This window comes from Phyllostomus hastatus, unplaced genomic scaffold, assembly GCF_019186645.2.
Source record: "Phyllostomus hastatus isolate PE091 unplaced genomic scaffold, TTU_PhHast_1.1 phas_scaffold_114, whole genome shotgun sequence".
In the NCBI taxonomy this organism is placed as follows: domain Eukaryota; kingdom Metazoa; phylum Chordata; class Mammalia; order Chiroptera; family Phyllostomidae; genus Phyllostomus; species Phyllostomus hastatus.
In genome coordinates this window covers 4952185-4971597 of record NW_025334006.1, presented here as the reverse complement: position 1 = coordinate 4971597, position 19413 = coordinate 4952185, and the positions used below count along the sequence as shown (strand labels likewise).

Below are 19413 nucleotides of genomic sequence, written 5' to 3'. Positions count from 1 at the left end.
GTATTTCATTTGTATTTTCTAAATTTCTTGTAATGCTGTCCTAAAATGACTTCCAAAAAATTAGAGATTGTCATTTATGCAGAATTTCACTAAAATAATTCAAATAGCTAGAAAAGTAGGTGCTTCTACACCCTCAGTTAACCAAATCAAAGGATATCTAAGAACAGATTTTCGTTTACCCCACTATAACTCAGGACAAAGCCATTTAACTTGTATTACATCTAATGGAAAGTAATCAGACTTTATGTAGAGAGGCACCCTTGAAAACTCCAACTCCAACATGACATTAAGTATCATCTCCTCATTAGGTGTTTTATTATTTATTTTAAACCTCAATGCTTCCTTTTTTGGTATTCACATTACCCATTTAATATTTTTAACAAATGAAGGCAATCTTTTAAGTCACAATAGTTATGTGGAAACCTCATGAGCAGCTGTGACTTCCCCCTTCTTGCCAGATGCGTAATTCAGGCCATGTTTTCTGAATCGGCTCTTTGTCCACGGCTCAGCACTGAATTCAGCTTATTGTCTTTCATTATCAGTTTCAAAAATATTTCAAAAAATTGTGTTACCCAAAAATATCACGTCAGATTGTGTCCTAATAAAGTACTCCACTCTGTTCTGCGATTAACTGAAATGATCTAGGACAACTTACGTGGCCTAAGTTTAGAGGATCCCCAATCTCTTCTCTTCCACCTTAGTCCCATTCTGGTCAGGTACTTGTAATACGGTTTTATTATCACATTTCAATGATTAAACAATGAAATTTCCAACAGATGTCCCACAGAAGTCCCTTTTGTTCAAAGAAAAATGTTACACTACTATGGTTGCTTTTCACATACAATGTTTACCTCATATGCAAGTTTCTGATAAATCAGCTTAGGTTGAAATTCTGTTTCTGAGGCATTTCCTGGTATACTAGGCAGTGCATTAGAAAAGAGATTATATTGCATTTAGTCTATAATGATTCTTTTTAACCGTCTCTATATAATTAACAACCATTCAAAAAGAAAGTGCAAATGTGCAAATGAGAGAACAAAAACAGTTTCTAAACATGTAATGCATAATATAGGATATAAATCCATACAACTAAAAACAATCGCTGACAACATCCTGCCGAGCATTAAACGACACCACCAATTTTGTCTTATATGTATTCTTTCTTAAGTATTCAAAGAATGCAATAGACATTATTTTCTTAATTTCCAAAGTTTTCATGATTATATTAGGATATTACCATTTTTTTTTTCACAAATCAGAAAACAAGGAACTACCATTATCTTTGTATATTTTCAATAATAGAGCCAAAATAAGAACAATTCTAGCTAATCTCATTTGGGATCTTAATTAGTACTACAAGTTTATTTGTGAGTTAAAAATAGTATCACTCATGAGAAACAATGCCAAAATTATTATGCTCATAAATTGTGTTAAACGCCTAGTGAAGAAATACTTTAGCAACTATGAAGTAACACACTAGTTGTAGGCAGGAGGAACGTTTATATTGGCTCTTTTGGGTGTATACATTAAATGCAAAATCAGAAAGGAATCATGCAAAAATCCGGTTGCCCATGCAAGCACCCCAGAGTCTAATCCTCTCCTCTCAGTTCTGTTGTCAGGCCACAGTAGTGTGGAGACTTGTAGGCTGCTGTCCTTGTTGTAATGAATGGGAAGAGGCTGACAGTGGCATGGTCGAAACCTTCACCTCTTCTTCCCCTGTGGAAAAGTCAGTCATGGTCTAGTTACGGGTGACCAGATTTGTTCACAGTCCCTTTAAAATGATTTCAATATTTGGAATACTGATACATATATAAAATACATGCTTAATGGTTGGAATCTGGGTGTGAAACAAGTATGAATTTTAAAATATAAGTTCATCAAGTACCTAGAAAGTATTTACACTTTTTAAACATATCCTTCAATTTAATAATACGATGTCAGATATGAGAACAAATATATTTAGGGTTATAAATATACAAAAAGGAAAAAGAGACCAGGAAAGCCATTCTTTTCCAAGCCAATTGGACCCCTTGTAAATTCAGATACTGCTAATAGTAATAGTATCTTGTGAAAAAATTAAAAACAAATTTACAGAGGTGGAAATGTGATTTTTATAAGGGAAAAAGGGCAAATCCATGTTTTAAAAGCAGAAATTATGTTTAGAAAAGAGAAATAAAAAGATAAAAATATTAATTTTGCAAATTACCATATAGCATCTGAAAATTTACCATTAATGTGTACTTTTCAAGTGATCTGAAAATAATACAATGCTAACAACAACACAATGATCCAATTGACTGAAAGCGAGATGACTACTTCTAGGTCAAAGAACTATACACGAAATGAGATCAGTTCTCCTAATTATAATTGATAATTATTTGACGGCAAGTGACTTGTTTCACACATGACTCAAAATTCAATCAAGTCACTGTTAAAACAGCTAGTTTAGAAACAAAGAAATTTAAAGAAAAATGCCCTCTCGTAATTAAACTGAATGAACAAAAAAATTAAAAGAAATGATGCTTACAGACTTAGACTTAATTATTATTTGCTTTTCCAAATAATTTTTAGCATTATAGAATAAAAACATCTTAGCAGAGTTCTTGAAAAACATATCTGCAAAATTACATTTGGAAAGATAACTGACGAGAAGAAAAGGACTTTCAGTCTTTAGAACAGGTTATTTCATAGTCTTCCAATAAATTAGCAAGGATTCTTCTATAAACCCTAAGTACATAACAGGGAGGATGCGAAAGCCTAATTTTATGTTGGAGTTCTTTGTGAGAACATGGTGCTAATGAACACTCAGTAAAAGATGCATTTTCACCAAGTCAATAAACTTCATTCTATTTTGTAACTATAGGCCATATCCCTGACCTCGGCCAATTGTCCCACGAGTATATACTGTTGATAAAAAGGAACCTGGAAGCGTGTGAGAACAAAAATCAATTTTTACAGCCAGGAAGCCACGTTAAGGTACACGCCAGTGATCTTCACTCACGAAGGAGAGCATCAGGGTTGCAGTGGGAAAACGTTCCAGTTGCTGAATTTGGAATCTGAGCTCCTATTCTAATTCTGTTATAACTGAATGTGTGACCTTTAACAAATTATTTAACCTTTCTGGAACACAGTGTTGCCACTCCTAAAATGAAGAGTTGGGTAAGTCACTTTTCAGGACCAGAAAAGTCATTTTTAAAACAAAAGCACATGGTTCTAATAATAAAAAGATCTGCATGGACTTACTATAACTCCCACTAATTAAAGATTCCCCCAAGAATATTTACTTCAAAATTCCTTCTAATTTAAACAAATGTGCTGCCAAGAATATGCTGCTAAAAAAATCTTCCTAATTAAGGAAATAACTAATTTTAAACACTAAAATGTTTTCAATTAGGCAAAGGAAGTGGAAGCCACATTTCTGTCAAACCTCTAGCAACTGTCCTTCCCATGATAGGTTTCAGATATGTCAATTTGGAATAATTAGCTGAAACAAATCTAAACTAAAAATTTAAATACCAATACACAGACGCGGTATCTGTGTAAGCAGGTGACTGACACCTCTGAGTACCGGCTCCTGAAGCTCGGGGACCCTATTTTGCTCCACCATGTCTAAAGAATAACTATTCGTGCCTTTTCCAGAGTGGAACACCATCTAAGCATATGTTAAAGTGGCTGCTCCCACGGACAGAGCATGGACTCTCCATTATTAAGCTCTGAAGGAGAAGCTACCCTATGTAAAATACCATGATATTTACTCATTGCAGGATACAGAGTTGAACCTATTTCGATAGTTGAACACAAGTGCAAGTGAGTTACAACTAGCAGTGGGGGAGGCAGATGTTGCCTAGGTATTAATTGCTTCAAATTAGACACAGTTAAAATGCACATAGTTTTCTAGAGTTTTGCTATCATTGTCTAATTATTACTAAAAATACTGAATCATCTGGCTACAATTATACAACTATTCTTTTGAGGCTTTGTACGTTCAGCTTCCTGAGGTATCTACCAAATATGTATAGGCCATAAGGCGATTCTGTGTAACTCTTGATAACAACTTTGGTGCATTTTAACTAAAATTTCTCTCATCATCAGGGCCTTAAAAATAACCTAACAAGCTTAGAAATAACTCGCCATTTAAATACCAAGGAAGTATACATAGTCAAAATCTGAAAATCTGAAATAACAAACCCTACCCACCTCCCACAAATTTTTTCCCATAAAGTATCTATCCACTTTAGATGAGGATTTCACATGACTAACTTGAGGACAACTATACTCACAAGTCAATGATTACTCATTATCACTGTGGCATTTCCAGAGCACCCACTGGCTTGAAATATCTGGATCAAAACTGCTCTTTTTGTGCTAATGGACAATATGATAATAATAAAACTGGAAGAACAGATAATGATCATGTAATAAGTCAAATAAAAGTAACAAAGAAGACAGCTAAGAGCTAGAGTTCCACAAAGGCACCCTCCTATCTATCACACCGAGTCTGCACTGTTTGCTTTGCTGCCTGAGCTCCCCACTTTCTCGTCCACTCTCTCTACAACACAAGGAAGCACCTCCTGTTAAGGCAGTTGGATTCCATCCTAACGTCATGACGTAGTTACAAATTCCTGCCTCTGTGCCTTTATTCAGACATTCCCATCAACATAAAAGGCCTTTCTCTTTGCTTCCTGCCATCCCAAATCCAAAACACCACAGTACAGATCCATTTCTCCTTCTTCAATGAAACCTCCCCAATAACGTAAGTTCCATTAATGTCTCTGGGATTCCAGTATTATATAGTTACCACTTTCATATGTAATCTTCATTTTATCTCAACTACACTATAAAGTATCTGGAAACAGTGTCCGTATTTTATATTTCTTTTGTATTGCCCACATGGCCTAGTTCATTCTTGGGCTAACAGGAGCTCAAATATTCACTGTAATTGGTTTAATATTTTATTTTTAAATGTTTAGAATATTTAGGAAAATGTAACTTTAATTTTAATGTTATAATCAGTTACAAGGTACACTACCAGTAATTAAAATTCCGCATTTCTCAAAGGTTACAACAAAGCAAAATAAAATTACACTCTGAAAGGAAGAATAAAAGGAGTTCCAGAAACCAAATATTTAGTGTTTCTGTGAATACCATATAGATGAGAATTTAAAAATGTCACCTACTATCATATCAAATAAACAAGTATCAGGAGTCCCACTGATGTGCAACATACTACTGTTAAGTGCTATCAAGATTATGTAAATTAACTTCACTGTATCAACTGTTAACTTCACTCTATCAACAGCCACAAACAATACTCTCAACCCACCTACTTATCTTAAAAGTGAAATACTGTTGGTCATAAAGAGATTATAACCAAAGAATTTTGATGGACCTCTGTAAATTCATTCATCAACCTTGCTAAAAACAAGAGAACAAACATCTTGCTGGTAAAAGCACATTATGACAATAATACTGTGCTATGCCATATCTTAAAGGCTATGACAAAGGACAAAAAAAAAAAACTTAATTATATATGAGCGAGGGACTGTTCAATTCTACTTGAGAGAATCAGAAGAGGAACAAACTCTTTTACCAGTCACCTCTAAAGCCCAAAATAAATTTTAAAAATCTATTAATAAGATAGTTCCTTTAGATATAGGAGTCACTCAATCTAAAGCTATATGGGACCTGAAAACCCAAAAGTTCTGAAACCTTCAAGGTGATAGTACAAAACCAGAAGTATTCTGGCGTCACTTACAGGAACTTAACATGCACCCCACCCCCCAATAAAAATGACACAGCCAAAGGGAAAATATCTCTCCTGGAACAATTCTTTTTTCACAGGAAGAATACTTATGCACATATAAGTCTGTGAAACATTAATAATCAAAGTTCTCAAATACTAAATACTTTATTAATATATAGCACAGTTCTGATGTGTGTGTATGTGTATATCAGCCAAAATAAGTAACTGCCAAAAGTGGTTAGAGTGGCTTTATCCCTTATGCTCTCGCTTTTTACCATCTTGACAGTTTTTTTGAACCAGTTTACTTTTAGAAATGTATAATCAAAAGTTTTACCATGGTATTGGCACCATAATTTCAGAGCCCATTTTTCCTTTTTCTTTTTGTATTTTTATGGCACATGAAAGTTTGGTAACTATCCTAGTAAGTGAAATGACTCCATGCAGTAACTAGGTATAATACTCCACCATCCTTATAAAGCTCAATATTACAAGGCATCCACCCAATAAAAAAATTTTTATATTGTAAGAACTTTAATTTTTTCCCCCAGAAATTTCCAAGACTAATGATAGGCACTCAGTTATTCAAAAGTTCCCTCCCTACCCACCCAACAACCTGAAGGCATGAATTATTAACAAATTCTCAAGGGCTATAAATGAACCTACCTGTTATAGGGATCCCTCCCAGACCTGTGTTGTGCTGTGGCGGGAGATTCAAGTCCAAGAAATTACTATTTGAGGTGGGGTTTGCTGTGTGGTTCAAGTGCATGATGCTATTGCGAGGAAAGGCCATCCAAGGATAGCGGGCTGCCTGGCCTGGAAAATTGAATGAATTATAAACTGCTCGATGCTGCTGAAATTGAGGGAACCTCTGTGGCAAGACTGAAAAGGTACTATTGAGAGAGTTGGCATTTGTAGGTGCAGCAGGATGCAGGAATCCAGAGCCTGGACCTTTGGCGGTTGTAGTGTGTGAAGAGGAGTTCTGAAGAGATGTGGGTGAAAGGGAAGGCTGGTCTTGGACTGACAGTTCCTTTTCAATCAGGTCTGCTAAGGCTTTTCGAGTGACATCAAAGGGATCGAAACCCAAGTCATCCTCTGGTTGTTTAGAAGAACCAAAGCCAAATGCTGCTTGCCAGTCTGTAGAGGACGATACTGGGATTGTTTCTGTTGGGGAGAAAATTAGTGATGAATTTAAAATACATAGCTCACTTTCATGCTTAATGAGTATCCGTACTAGTGAAAGTTAAACATCATAGTACAAGATTAAGGCAAATATACACAAAGTATGTATGATTTCTTAGTACATTGAAATTGTAAAATTACATCAGACTTCATATAGTTCTAGCAATGATTTCATTAAGTTACTAATTTCAAAAACTATGAATGACATTCACTGATTATGCTAATCAAAGAAAAAGTACTTGAGCCCTGGCTGGTGTGACTCAGTGAATTGAGCGTGGCCTGAGAACTGGAGGGTGGTTGGTTCGATTCCCAGTCAGGGCACATGCCTGGGTTGTGAGCCAGGGCCCTGGTGTGGGGCACACAAGAGGCAACTGCACACTGATGTTTCTCTCCCTCTCTTTCTCCTTCCCTTCCCCTCTGTCTAAAAATAAATAAATAAAATCTTAAAAAAAAAAGGTACTTTAAATCCAAATGGTACTCAGTTGTTCATAATCAAAACCCAGAATAAGTCACTTAAATGAAATAAATAACAAATATGACGTAACAGAATTTATTAGTGAAGTTCATATTTTAAAATGTATTAAAAAGTATAATCAATTTTGAATATGTATATGCTTTATATACTGCTAAGAAAAATAATATAACTTAACAAAGAATCTTTAATTTTTATAGTTTTTAAAATTTGTTCCATTGACAATAGATGCTTTTGTCAACGTTAACTTTATGCCATCCTTCACATTAGTAAGAGAACTTATATTTATATAAAATAAATAAAAATGAAAATTGTTCAAAAATATAAATTTTAATATAAACTAATTGTTGTCTTTTATCACCTGGGAAAATCTTAAATTTAACTATACGAACACAAATCTGAATAAAAACGTAAGCCCTACTTCTGGAGGAATAAGTGTTATTACCGGGGAAAAATGACTGAACCATTGACTTCTGGACAAATCTGTCTGTTAACACAGAACTAAGCTCCAGGTCATATAACAACTCCTCTAACCATCCAATTTCGTGCAGTTTATTCAAACGATTACACTTTATGACAAAGGAAACGGGGTGAAAACACACCCGGCCGAGGAGTAACTGCTGACCCGCGGCAGCACGGCGGCGCACCCACCTGACGTGAAGAGGCTCTGCGGCTCCGGTGCTGTGGGCCAGTCGCTGGATGTCTGTGGGGAGCTGGGGAAAGGAGGGAGCCCACTCGGGATAGGGTTGGGGTGGCGGAAGTTATCTGAGAATAACGACTGTGACTCGGTTACCGCCCCTTCAAAAGGAGACCGTGCACTGTGATTGGATGAACTGATGGGGATGACTGGGTTGGATTTTGATAAACCAGGTGGTGGTGAAGGTGTATCACTGTTAGATATCTAAATAAAACAGGGAGAGAAAAGAATAATCAAAGTAAATTTATACATTTTAATAAGCCACAATTAACTTGCAACAAAAAGGTATTAGAATAGAAAGGTCTTCAAAGAATAAAAAGGTCTTCAAAGAATTAGAAAGGTCTTCAAACTGGGGTCCTTGAAAGCTTTTTATGAGTGCACAAATTTTCAAAAACCTCTGTCAACTTACATAAGTACTCTTTTCTAAAACTGACCCCCCTGAAAAGGCTAAGCCAGTCTCCTTCGTTTTACAACCTTTACAACCTAACATCTCTCACTTTACACAGAAAAGAATACTTCTCACTTTCTGGGACCTAACTATAGTATTTTGCTCAACAGTGAAAACTTTGTGGGAGCCACACAAAAACTGACTAGAAGCATTCAGGCTGGTGATGAACGGGTGACTGCCTCTCATGACTGGATTCTGTTGCCAAGTAGGTGACTCCCGATACATTCGTTTCGGGGAAAAATGGAAAGAAGATCTAATCAAGTTACTTCCACAGACATCATTAAAAATAATTTTATGATATATCTTTCTTAGGGTGTATTTGATTCAAAGGAGTTTGAAAAATTTGAGTGACACTGATATAACACTGTTTCTTCCATTTCCCATTTATAAGAACAAGACATCTTAGCACTTACATTTAGAAAAATAAAAACATGACTGGGATTACTGCCGAAACTTATTCTAAAAGGTAATATTCATCTACAGATACATGAAAACTAATTTTAAAATGGCCCTGTCAATCTCAATAAGAAATGAATTTCCAATATAATTTTAGTGTTTGTTTAATAACTTGGATTTCTCTAAATCTATACTTACATAAGTTGCTTTGATCAAATCAAAATACCAACATACAATATGTTGGAAGTTACATTCTTTACAATTTTTTAAACCTATTATTCAAAAATCTTAAATGTAAACCTAAAGGGGACATACAGATTTTCAAATTCTTTTATAGAATTTGTAAGCAAAAATTTTGGAAAAGCAGTGTATTTCAAATCTCTAAGTTTCTCACAAACACTGTGGAAGAGATTAGAACTACAATTTTTTACCAATGTAAGAAGGTGTACAAAAACTTAACTGGTGAAAAACTAGCAACTGAATAAAATGATACAAAACATGCTCTAAAGATCAGGGCACCATTCAGTGGCACTGTTGGGGCAACTCTGAACCTAACTAGTTAGTTATCATTTCAAATCCCATAGTCATTTGGAGGAAGGGAAAAAACTGTTGCAAGCAAGTACATTGAGAAAATAAAGTTGACATAAGGGACAGGGAAGCATATAGCATAGAAACAACTCTTAAAATCAGGAATGTATAAAGCACAGTCTGGGACCATTTCGCATAGTGCCAAGAAGACCATAGCCCTGACCAGTGTGGCTCCGTTGGTTGGACGTCGTCCCACTAAGTGAAAGGTCGCTGGTTCAGTTCCTGGTCAGGTCACATGCCTGGGTTGTGGGTTCAGTCCCTGGTCAGGGTGTGTACAACAGGTAACCAACAGATGTTTCTTTCCCTCTCTTTCCCCATCCCTTCCCCTCTCTCTAAAAATTAAAAAAATATATATCTTTTTATAAAAAGACCAATAATAAGAGATTCTAAGGACACCAATACATTGCCACAGAGCACAATGACATATGGTCATAATAGTAATTCTGAGTCATGAAAGGGTTAAATTATGCTCTACAGATTCTGTGGAGAAAAAGAAGGCTAATTACAATACATTTAACAAGAATGATAAATTGTTTACTATTTAACAATTTAAATTGTTTAGCATTTAAAGTATTGTGCACTATCTAGAAAATTCACTCACACAGAACACCCTGTCTGGGGGTGGGGAAGAGGGGAGAGCAGATAAATGAAAAGACACAGTATCAAAATCTTACCTGCTGGGAGTTATCACCATTCCCTATACTGAGAGAATCTGAAGGTTTGTCAATGGGGCTGTAAAAAGAAAACAAATCAAATAAAATCAGAGTAAAATCATTCTCCCACAATAAAAACAAACTTCCCCAAAGCCAGAAAAACAGACATCTTATCCTCTTAACATTTATTGACGCATTATGATTTAAGACATTAGGTTGATGTTAAGGATATAAAGAAGTATAATAAGATAAAATCCCTACCCCAGAGCAACTTACATTCTAATGAGGTTCTCCAAAAACAATAGCTTATTTAAAAACTACTACTTAAAATGGATACTACTACAAGTAATAGGTTAAAAGCCTAACTACTTTTTTTAGTTTTGTGCACACAATTAACACATTCCCCATTAAACTTCTTGAAATAATACCCTTTTTCTTGGTGTTGGACAGGGAACATAGAAGGTATTGGAACATTCTCTATAGGTTCTTAAGAACAATAAACTTAATACCTCAATAGCCTCATCACAACCCTACAGAAGCTATGTGCATGTGTATACACAGACACATGAGACTAACAGAAACAAACTTTTGTGCTAACAATTGACTCAAAAAACTTGACTTCCACATAGAGAAAATGCAGTACCACAGTAACGTAACACAGAATTGATACCTTCAAGTCCATTTTAACTCATCTGACTTAAAAAAAAAATCTTTAGCAGCACTACAACACTTAGACAGCACTGACACACAACTAGCAAGCCGCTCCTATACCTTAAGCCGGCACATGAACAAAAGGCAGGTACATACCCAAACACAGTTAGTTACTTCTGGTACGATACTAGAGCCAAACAAAAAAAAAGATTCCACGTTTCTCAAAATTATTTTATTGCCTGAAAATGCACTCAAAGTTACCTTACAGACAACCTACTGGTACAACATTTAATTGCTCTAAAAAATTTTAACAAGGGCTAGTACCCAACCTGAATACCAAGAGTATCTTCTGCAGAAACACTGCCAGATGCTCTTGAATTTGACAGGTCTAAAACTTACTTGAAGAGCATCTTTACTTCTTATTATTCATAAAATATCTATAATCAATTCAAGTTATTAAATCTAGTGGGTAATTACAAATAATTTTAAGATACAGTTCCGAGCCTTTTTAAGTTTAAAGACATTTGAGGCAACAAGCGCACACAAGTGTCAGCTAGTGCCAACTAGCTGATGAACTGTTGAATCAACAAATGCTACAGGTCCTTAGAAGTGAAGCCACCACAAGTGGGGCATTTAGGGGACATTTTCTAGGGGAGTTCAAATTTAAGTAGGCCCTTAAAAAGATCTACTCTGAAAAGATTCAGAGAAAGGAGGAAAACAAGGGGAAAGAAGATCATTAAAGGCAGGAATTATAAATACAAGTGTATCAGGAATCAAAAGGCAGCAGGCAGAGCTGGGAGAAAGTTAAGTAATGAGTTTAGCTACTGTGAGATGATTCTATCAATGGCAGCTTAGGACAGAAAGGTGGACACAACATGTCAGACACTAGAGGCCAATGAAAATTTTTGAGCACAGAAATGATATAAAGAAAGCAGTGTTTCAGCAAGACAAATCTGGTGGTAACATGAAGAACAGATGGGTACACAATACAGGTTAATCTGAGATAAACCTGAAATATTTTTAAAAATGTTTATGTGGTAAAATACAATTAACATAAAATTTACCATCTTAGATATCTTTAAGTGCACAACTCAACACTACTAAATACACGCATTCACACTGTTGTTAAATCATCACACCAACCATCCCCATAACTCTTTTCGTCGTGTAAAAGCAGAAATTCTGTACCCCCTAAACAACACCTCACCAATTTCCCCTCCCCCAGTATCCATCATTATAATTTCTGCATGATTTTGACCACTCGAAATACCCTGTATAAGTGAAACCAGAGTATTTGTCTTATCGTGACTAGCTTATGTAACAGTGTCCTCACAGTTCATCCATGTTGTAACATACTGAAGAATGCCCTTCCTTTTTCAGGCTGAATACTACTACATTGTATGTATACGGTATGTGTTTGCTTGTCCATCGATCTGTGCATGGACACTTCACTCACTTCCATGTTTAAGCTACTGTGAGTAATGCTGCTATGACGTGGGTGACAAATATCTCTTTGAGATGCTGTATAAACCTAAGATTCTCTTAGGTATATACCCAGAAGTGAAGTTGCTGAATCATATGCTAATTTTTTAATTTTCTGAGGAATCTCCATACAGTTTTCCACAGCAGCTGTACCATTTTTCACTCCCTCCAATAGTGCGCAAGGGCTCCAATTTCCTCACATCCTTTCTAACACTTGTGTTTTGCTTTTTCCCCATGCATTTATTGTCCATTTGTGTCCATCTTCTTTGAAGAAATGTCTATTCAAGTCCTTTGCCCATTTTTGAATCAAGTTATCTCATTTTTTTGTTGTTGGGTTTTAGGGGTTCTCTATATAGTCTTATCAGTCCCTTACGAAATATGTGACTCGCACATATTTTCTCCCATTTTGTGGGATGTCTTTTACTGTGACAATGTTATTTGATTCACAAAGTTTTTAAATTTTCATGAAGTACAATTTCTCTATTTTTTTTCTTTTATCTGTGCCTTTGGAGTCATATTCAAGAAATCATCACCAAATTCAATGCTGTGAAGCTAAGTGAATGTCATAAGGTCCTATGCTTTCTTTTTAAAGGTTTTATTGTTTTAGGTCTTACATTTAGGTCCCATTTTAAAGCATTTTTTTTATATTCACCTGAGGATATGCTTATTGATTTTAGGTAGAGAAACACTAATGTGAGAAACACTGATCAGCTGCCTCCCATACATGCCCTGACAGAGGATCGAACCCACAACCTACGCATGTGCCCCGACCGGAGATCAAACCTGCAATCCTTTGGTGTATGGTATGACACTCCAACCGACAGACATGTGGCTGGGGCTTAAAGCAATTTTTGAATATGGTGTTTGGTAAGAGTCCAGCTTCATTCTTTTGCATGCGGATATCCAATTTTCCCAGCACTACTTCTTGAAAAGACTGTCTTTCCCCTACTGAATTGTCTTGGTACCCTTGTCAAAAATCATTTGACCCTATATGTGACAGTTTATTTCTGGACTCTACTCAATTCCATTGGTCTCTATGTCTGCCTTTAGCCAATAAATAACACACTACTTTGTTTACTGTAGCTTTGTAATGAGTTTTGAAATAAAGAAGTGTGGGTCTTCCAGCTTAATTCTTCTTTTTCAAGATTATTTGTCTATTTGGAGATTCCATATGGACCTTCGAATGAGTGTACTAGCTGCAAAAACCTCCACTGGAATTTTGGTACAAATTGCACTGAATCTGTAAACAGCTTTGGGTAGAACTGACGTTTTGATAATGTTAAGACTTCCAACCCATGAAAATGAGATGTGTTTTCATTTATTTATATGCATTCTTTCTTTCAGCAATGTTTTGTATTGCACAAGTCTTTTTCTTCTTTACTTAATTCCCAAGTATTTTATTATTGTTGATGCTATTGTGAATGGAATTGTTTTTGTAATTTCCTTTTTAGTTTGTTCACATTCACCTATAAAAATGCAAAAGATTCTTGAGTGTTGACTCTGTACCCTATTACACTGCTTAATTCATTATATACTTCTAACAACAAAGTGCTTTTTTTTTGCGTGTATGGAATCAGTTTTCTGCATATAAAACTGGATCATCTCCAAAGAGGTAATTTTATTTATCCTATTTCAATACCTCGTCTTTTTCTTGGCTAACATGTTATGGCTAGAACATCCAATACTTTGTTAAAAAGAAGTAGGTGTTCATTCTTGCCTTGTTCCTCATCTTGAGGCAAAGCTTTCTGTCTTTCACCACTGAGTACGACATTCACTGTGGGTTTTTTATATAAGGCTTCTATTACACTGAGTAGTTTTCTTTCATTCCTAGGTTGTTAACTGTTTTTGTCATGAAAAGGATGTTCAATTTTGTCAAATGCTTTTCCTGCAACAAATGAATGAGTTATTTTTATCCTACATCTGTTTATGTGGCCTTTCTTATTGTTTAATTTTCATACATTAGATCATCCTTCCATCCCAGGAATAAATCCCACTTGGTCCTGATGTATATATAATCCTTTAAATGTGCTGAATTGTTTGCTACTATTTTGTTGCAGATTTTGCATCACTGTTCCTATGAGATATTGGTCTGTAGTTTATTTTTCTTACAGTGTCTTTGTCCAGGTTTGGTAATCAGGTAATAAGGCCTCACCAAATGAGTTAGGAAGTGTTCCCTCCCCTTCAATTTAAAAGAAATGTTTTTTTGAGAAAGATCAGTATCCATTTTTTTTTAACTATTTGGCAGAATTCATCTGTGAAGCCACCATATCCAGGGTTTCCTTTGTTGAAAGGTATTTCATTATTAATTCAGTCTCCTTACTAGTCATATATCTATTTATATTTTCTATGTCTTCTTTTTTTTTTCTTTTTGGTCTTGGTAGATTTTGTTCTTGTGTTTCTGTCCACTTCATCTAGGCAATCCGATTTGTTGGCATACAATTGTTCACAGTGATCTCTTATAATGCTCTTTTATTTCTGTAGAATCCATACTAATGCCCTCACTTTCATTTGTGATTTCAGTAATTTGAGCCTTTTCTTTTTTAATAGTCCACCTAGCTAACAAATTATCAATTTTGTCAATCTTCCCAAAGAACCAACTTTCAATTCCACTGATTTTCTCTAGTGTTTTTATTCCGCATTTCATTTATCTCTACACTAATCTTCATTACTTCCTTCCTTCTGCTAGCTTTGGGTTAAGTTTCTTCTTTTCTTATTCTTTAAGTTATAAAGTTAAGTTGCTGACGGGATCTCTCTTGTTTTTTCATGTAAGCACTTACAGTAGTCCCTCCTCACACAAGAGTTTTGTATCCTGTGGTTTGAGTTACCTGAGGTCATCTGAGGTCAGGAAATATTAAATGGAAAGTTCCAGAAATAAACACTTTATATGTTTTAAATTGTTCATCGTTCTGAGTAGCATGATGGAATCTTGTGCCATCCGGCTCCTTCCCACCTGGAACATGAATCATCCCTTTGTCCAGCATATATGTGCTGTGTATGTCACCTGCCTATTAGTCACTTAGTAGGCTTCTCAGTTATCAGATCAACTGTCATGGTATCAGTGCTTGTGTTCAAGTAACCCTTACTTTAATGTCACATTCACATAACTTTTATTATAATATGTTGTTATAATTGTCCTATTTTATTTTTAGCTATTGTTACTACTCTCTTATTGTTTCTAATTTATAAATTAAACTTTATCCTAGGTACATAAGTATGAATAGAAAAAACATTGTATATATAGGGTTAAGTACTATCTCTGGTTTCAGGCATCCACAGAGGTCTTGGAACTTCTCTGCTGAGTATAGGGAAAGACTACTGTACAGCCATAAATTTCCCCCTTTGTATCAGTTTTGCTGGTCCCCATAAGTTGTGGTGTGTTGTATTTTCTTTTTCATTGGTCACTAAGTATTTTCTAATTTCCCTTGTGATTTTTTTGATCCATTATTTGTTTAGAAGTGTGCAATTTCTAATGTTCTCAATTATCCAGATTTCTTTTTGTCAATGGTTTGTAACTTCAACATGTTGTGGTCAGAAAAAAATAACTGGTATGATATCTATCTTTTAAAATCTACTGAGATTTAATTGTGATATAACATATGGTCTATCTTGAAGTATGCCCCATGTGAACTTGAAAAGGATGTATGTTCTATTGTTTGGGTACAATGTTAAGTGTATATCTACTAAATACAGCTGACTTACTGCATTGTTTAAATCTCTTATTTTCTTTTTGGCTATTCTATCCATGATTGTGACTGGGGTATTGAACTCGCCAACAATTACTGTAGAACTACTTATCCCTTTAATTGTGTTTTTTCCTGTCATTAGGTGCATAAATGTTTACAACTGTCTTATCTTCTTACTGTACTTCAATTTTTATTAATATACAGTGTCCTGCCTTTACCAGTGTGGCTCAGTTAGGTGTATGTTGTTCTGCAAAGCAAAAGGTTGCTAGTTCGATTTCTGGTGAAGGCACGTGCCTGGGTTGTGGTTTGGTCCCCAGTTGAGCCACATATGAGAGGCAACTGATCAATGTTTCTCTCCCTCTCTTTCTCCCTTCTCCTCTAAGATCTTAAAGAAATGAACAAACACACACACGCACACACACTCACTTACTCACATAATGTCCCTGTCTCCTATAATCTTTTCTGACTTCAAGTTTATTTTGTCTGATTAGTGTAGCCACACCTGATCTCTTCTGGCTACTACTTGCATCGAGTATCTTTTTCCATCCTTTTAATCTAAACTTGTTTGTGTCTCTGGGTCTAATGTGAATCTCTTATAGAAAGCATGTAGTTAGATCATGTGTTTTATCCAGTCTACCAATCTCTGTCTCCAGACTGGAGAGCTGAATCCATTTACATTTAGAGTAATTACTGATGAGGATGGAGCTATATCATCACACTATTTTTTTTATAGCCGCCTTATTTCCTACATTACTATCTTTTTGTGTTGACTTTTTTTTGTAGTGAAATGTTTAAATTCCTTTCTGATTTACTTTTGTGTATATACTAGAGATATTCTCTTTGTTGTTACCATGCTGACTACATTTCACATCCTAAAGTTGTAACACTCTATAAGGTTATACTAACTTCAAAAGCACACAAAAACTCTGCTCTTTTATAGCTCTACCTCTACCCCTTTGAACTGTTGACATCACAAAATTGCCTCTTTATATATTATGTACCAAAAAACAAACCAGTAATTCTTTTGAATTCAGATTCTTAAATTGTGTAGAAAACAAAATTTGGAGCTACTAATCAAAGTTATAGCAATCTAGTATTTTATATCAATATACTGGACTTCAAAGGTATTGATCACTTCAATCATGTAGGAAGCAAAAAGTACAGTTACAATATTACTAGCTTTCACAACAGATTTTTGCTGCTACCTACTCTGTTACCTATTTACCTTTACTGAGATCTTCATTTCTCTGTAAGGTTTTGGGTTACTGTCTAGTGTCCTTTCATTTCACCTTGTAGGACATTTCGTACAAGGCAGGTCTAGAAGTTACAAATGCCCTCAACTTTTGCTTAGCTGAGATGTCTTAGTTTCTCCCTCATTCTTTGGAGACAGTTTTGCTGGACATAGGATTCTTGGTAGATGTTTTGTCCTTCTTTTAAGCACTTTAAATATACTGGCCCACTGTCTTCTGGCCTCCAAAGTTTTTGATAAAAAATATGTCGATACTCTTATTGAGGATCATTCTATGTGATGACTTGATTTTCTTGCTCCTTTCAAGATTCTGTCCTTGTCTTTGGCTTTCTAAAGTTTGATTATAATGTGCCTCAGTTCATCTTAGAACTCGTTAAGCTTCTTGGATGTTTATATTCATGTTTTTCATCAAATTTGGGAAGTTTCCAGCCATTATTTCTTCAAATAGTCTATCTTTTTCTCTTCTTCTGAAACTGGGAGAAAGAGTATGCTCGTTGACTTATGGATGTCCCATACGTTCCTTGGGCTTGGTTCACTTTTCTTCAATCTTTTTTGTTTTCCTCAGACTTGATAATATACATTGTCTTATCTTCAAGTGCACCGGTTCTTTCTACTGCCTGTTCTAATCTGTCTTTGAATCTTTTGGTGAATTTTTCATCTCAATTATTGTACTTTTCAGCTCTGGAATTTCTTTTTGGTTTCTTATTTCCATTTTGTTTATACATCACGTTCTTGCCTTTCTTCACATTTCATGTAGTTCTTTAAGATATTTAAAGAGAGGTGTTTTAAAGTCTTGGTCTAGTATATCTCTATTCTTTTTCTGAAAGTTTCTGTTTATTTATTTTTCTCTTTGAAATAGGTAGTATTTTTCTGTTTCTTTCTATGACTTGTGATTTTTGTTGTTGTTGAACACTGGCAATTTGAATCTAGGAACATGGTCCCTTTGGAAATCAGATCTCCCCCTTCCCCAAAATTTGCTTTTTGTTGTTGCTGTTGTTTGTTTGTTTGTTTTGGGGGGGGACTGTTATAGGCTGTCCCTGTGCTGAGAGGATAAGCCTTAGGTATAAACTCAAGATCTTCTCAGGTCCTTTCTTAGACTTTCCCTGGACACACAGAGTCACTCTCTAAACCCCACTATATGCGGTTGTTCTTTAATGTCCTGGTCTTTATGTCCGGCTCCCCAAGGGGGAAAAGTGAAAATTGACAGGAACTAAGAATTAGCCCTATAAGCCCCCTGTAAATCACTTCAAAAAGAGGGGGAGAAGCTTACAAGAATGGAAGAGGCACAACAATGGTTGCTTGGCTCATTGTCTGCATCTCTGTGACTAGAGGCAGCACGCAGCACTCAGGGCAGAGCAGAGATCCTCGACATTTGGGAATGGGAGTGGTCCTTTCTGCCCACTCTGGTTCCCTCAGGCTATGTGCAAGGTGCTCCAGAACCATGTACACATCCGCCTGTCATGCTGCTACTGTACAAAAAACTGAGATTGATTGAAATTAACAAGTCTTTTCCCGGAAATTATAAGCCTTCCAAGTTCCAAAACAGTTACATCAGACAGATTGTGCCAATACGATTATTGTCTGGGTGGGAAGAGAGATTTTTTTAAAAGAATTTATTTATTTATTTTTAGAGAGGGAAGGGAGGGAGAAAGAGAGAGAGAAAACATCAATGTGCGGTTGCTGGGGGCTGTGGCCTGCAACCCAGTCATGTGCCCTGAGTGGGAATCAAACCTGCGATGCTTTGGTTTGCAGCCCGTGCTCAATCCACTGAGCTATGCCAGCCAGGGCGGAAGAGAGATTTTTGTTGCTACCTACTCCACCACATTCCCCAAACTTGCACTATTCTTATAATATTGGGAGGAGAGCTAAACGGGGAAAGGAACCAATGCTAACAGACACAAAAAGTATTACAAGAGGAGAATCTTGGTTAACCTTCCCAAACCATCAACATCAAAGAGCACTAAATAATAATTTTCAATACAATCAAGATCAGTCTTGTTCATGTCAAGGGCAATATATGGAAATATTGTATTTAGAATAAGTCTTTAAAAGGCTTATGAATTACAACTAATTAGAATAATTTTTATCACCTTGTCCACCACGCCAGCTGCAGTTTTATAAGCATATTTTTTACACATTTTTGGGGAAGTTTTATCAAAGATGTTTAAAATT

General features: G+C 35.7%; 1 protein-coding gene across 8 annotated transcripts in view; it reads right to left on the bottom strand.

Annotated features, from left to right (window-relative positions):
- Positions 1-19413, bottom strand: part of CNOT4 (CCR4-NOT transcription complex subunit 4) — a 140281-nt gene that overhangs the window by 23931 nt on the left and 96937 nt on the right. For 6 of the 8 annotated variants that reach the window (XM_045855605.1, XM_045855606.1, XM_045855604.1 and 3 more), the window contains 3 exons: positions 10198-10255; positions 8046-8295; positions 6407-6904 (listed from right to left, as the gene is read on the bottom strand). In XM_045855605.1, coding sequence (XP_045711561.1) covers positions 6407-6904; positions 8046-8295; positions 10198-10255 — 806 coding nt within the window. Of the gene's footprint in view, positions 1-1483; positions 1717-6406; positions 6905-8045; positions 8296-10197; positions 10256-19413 lie in introns of those variants that run through there. The other 2 variants (XM_045855610.1, XM_045855611.1) reach the window with 1 other exon arrangement.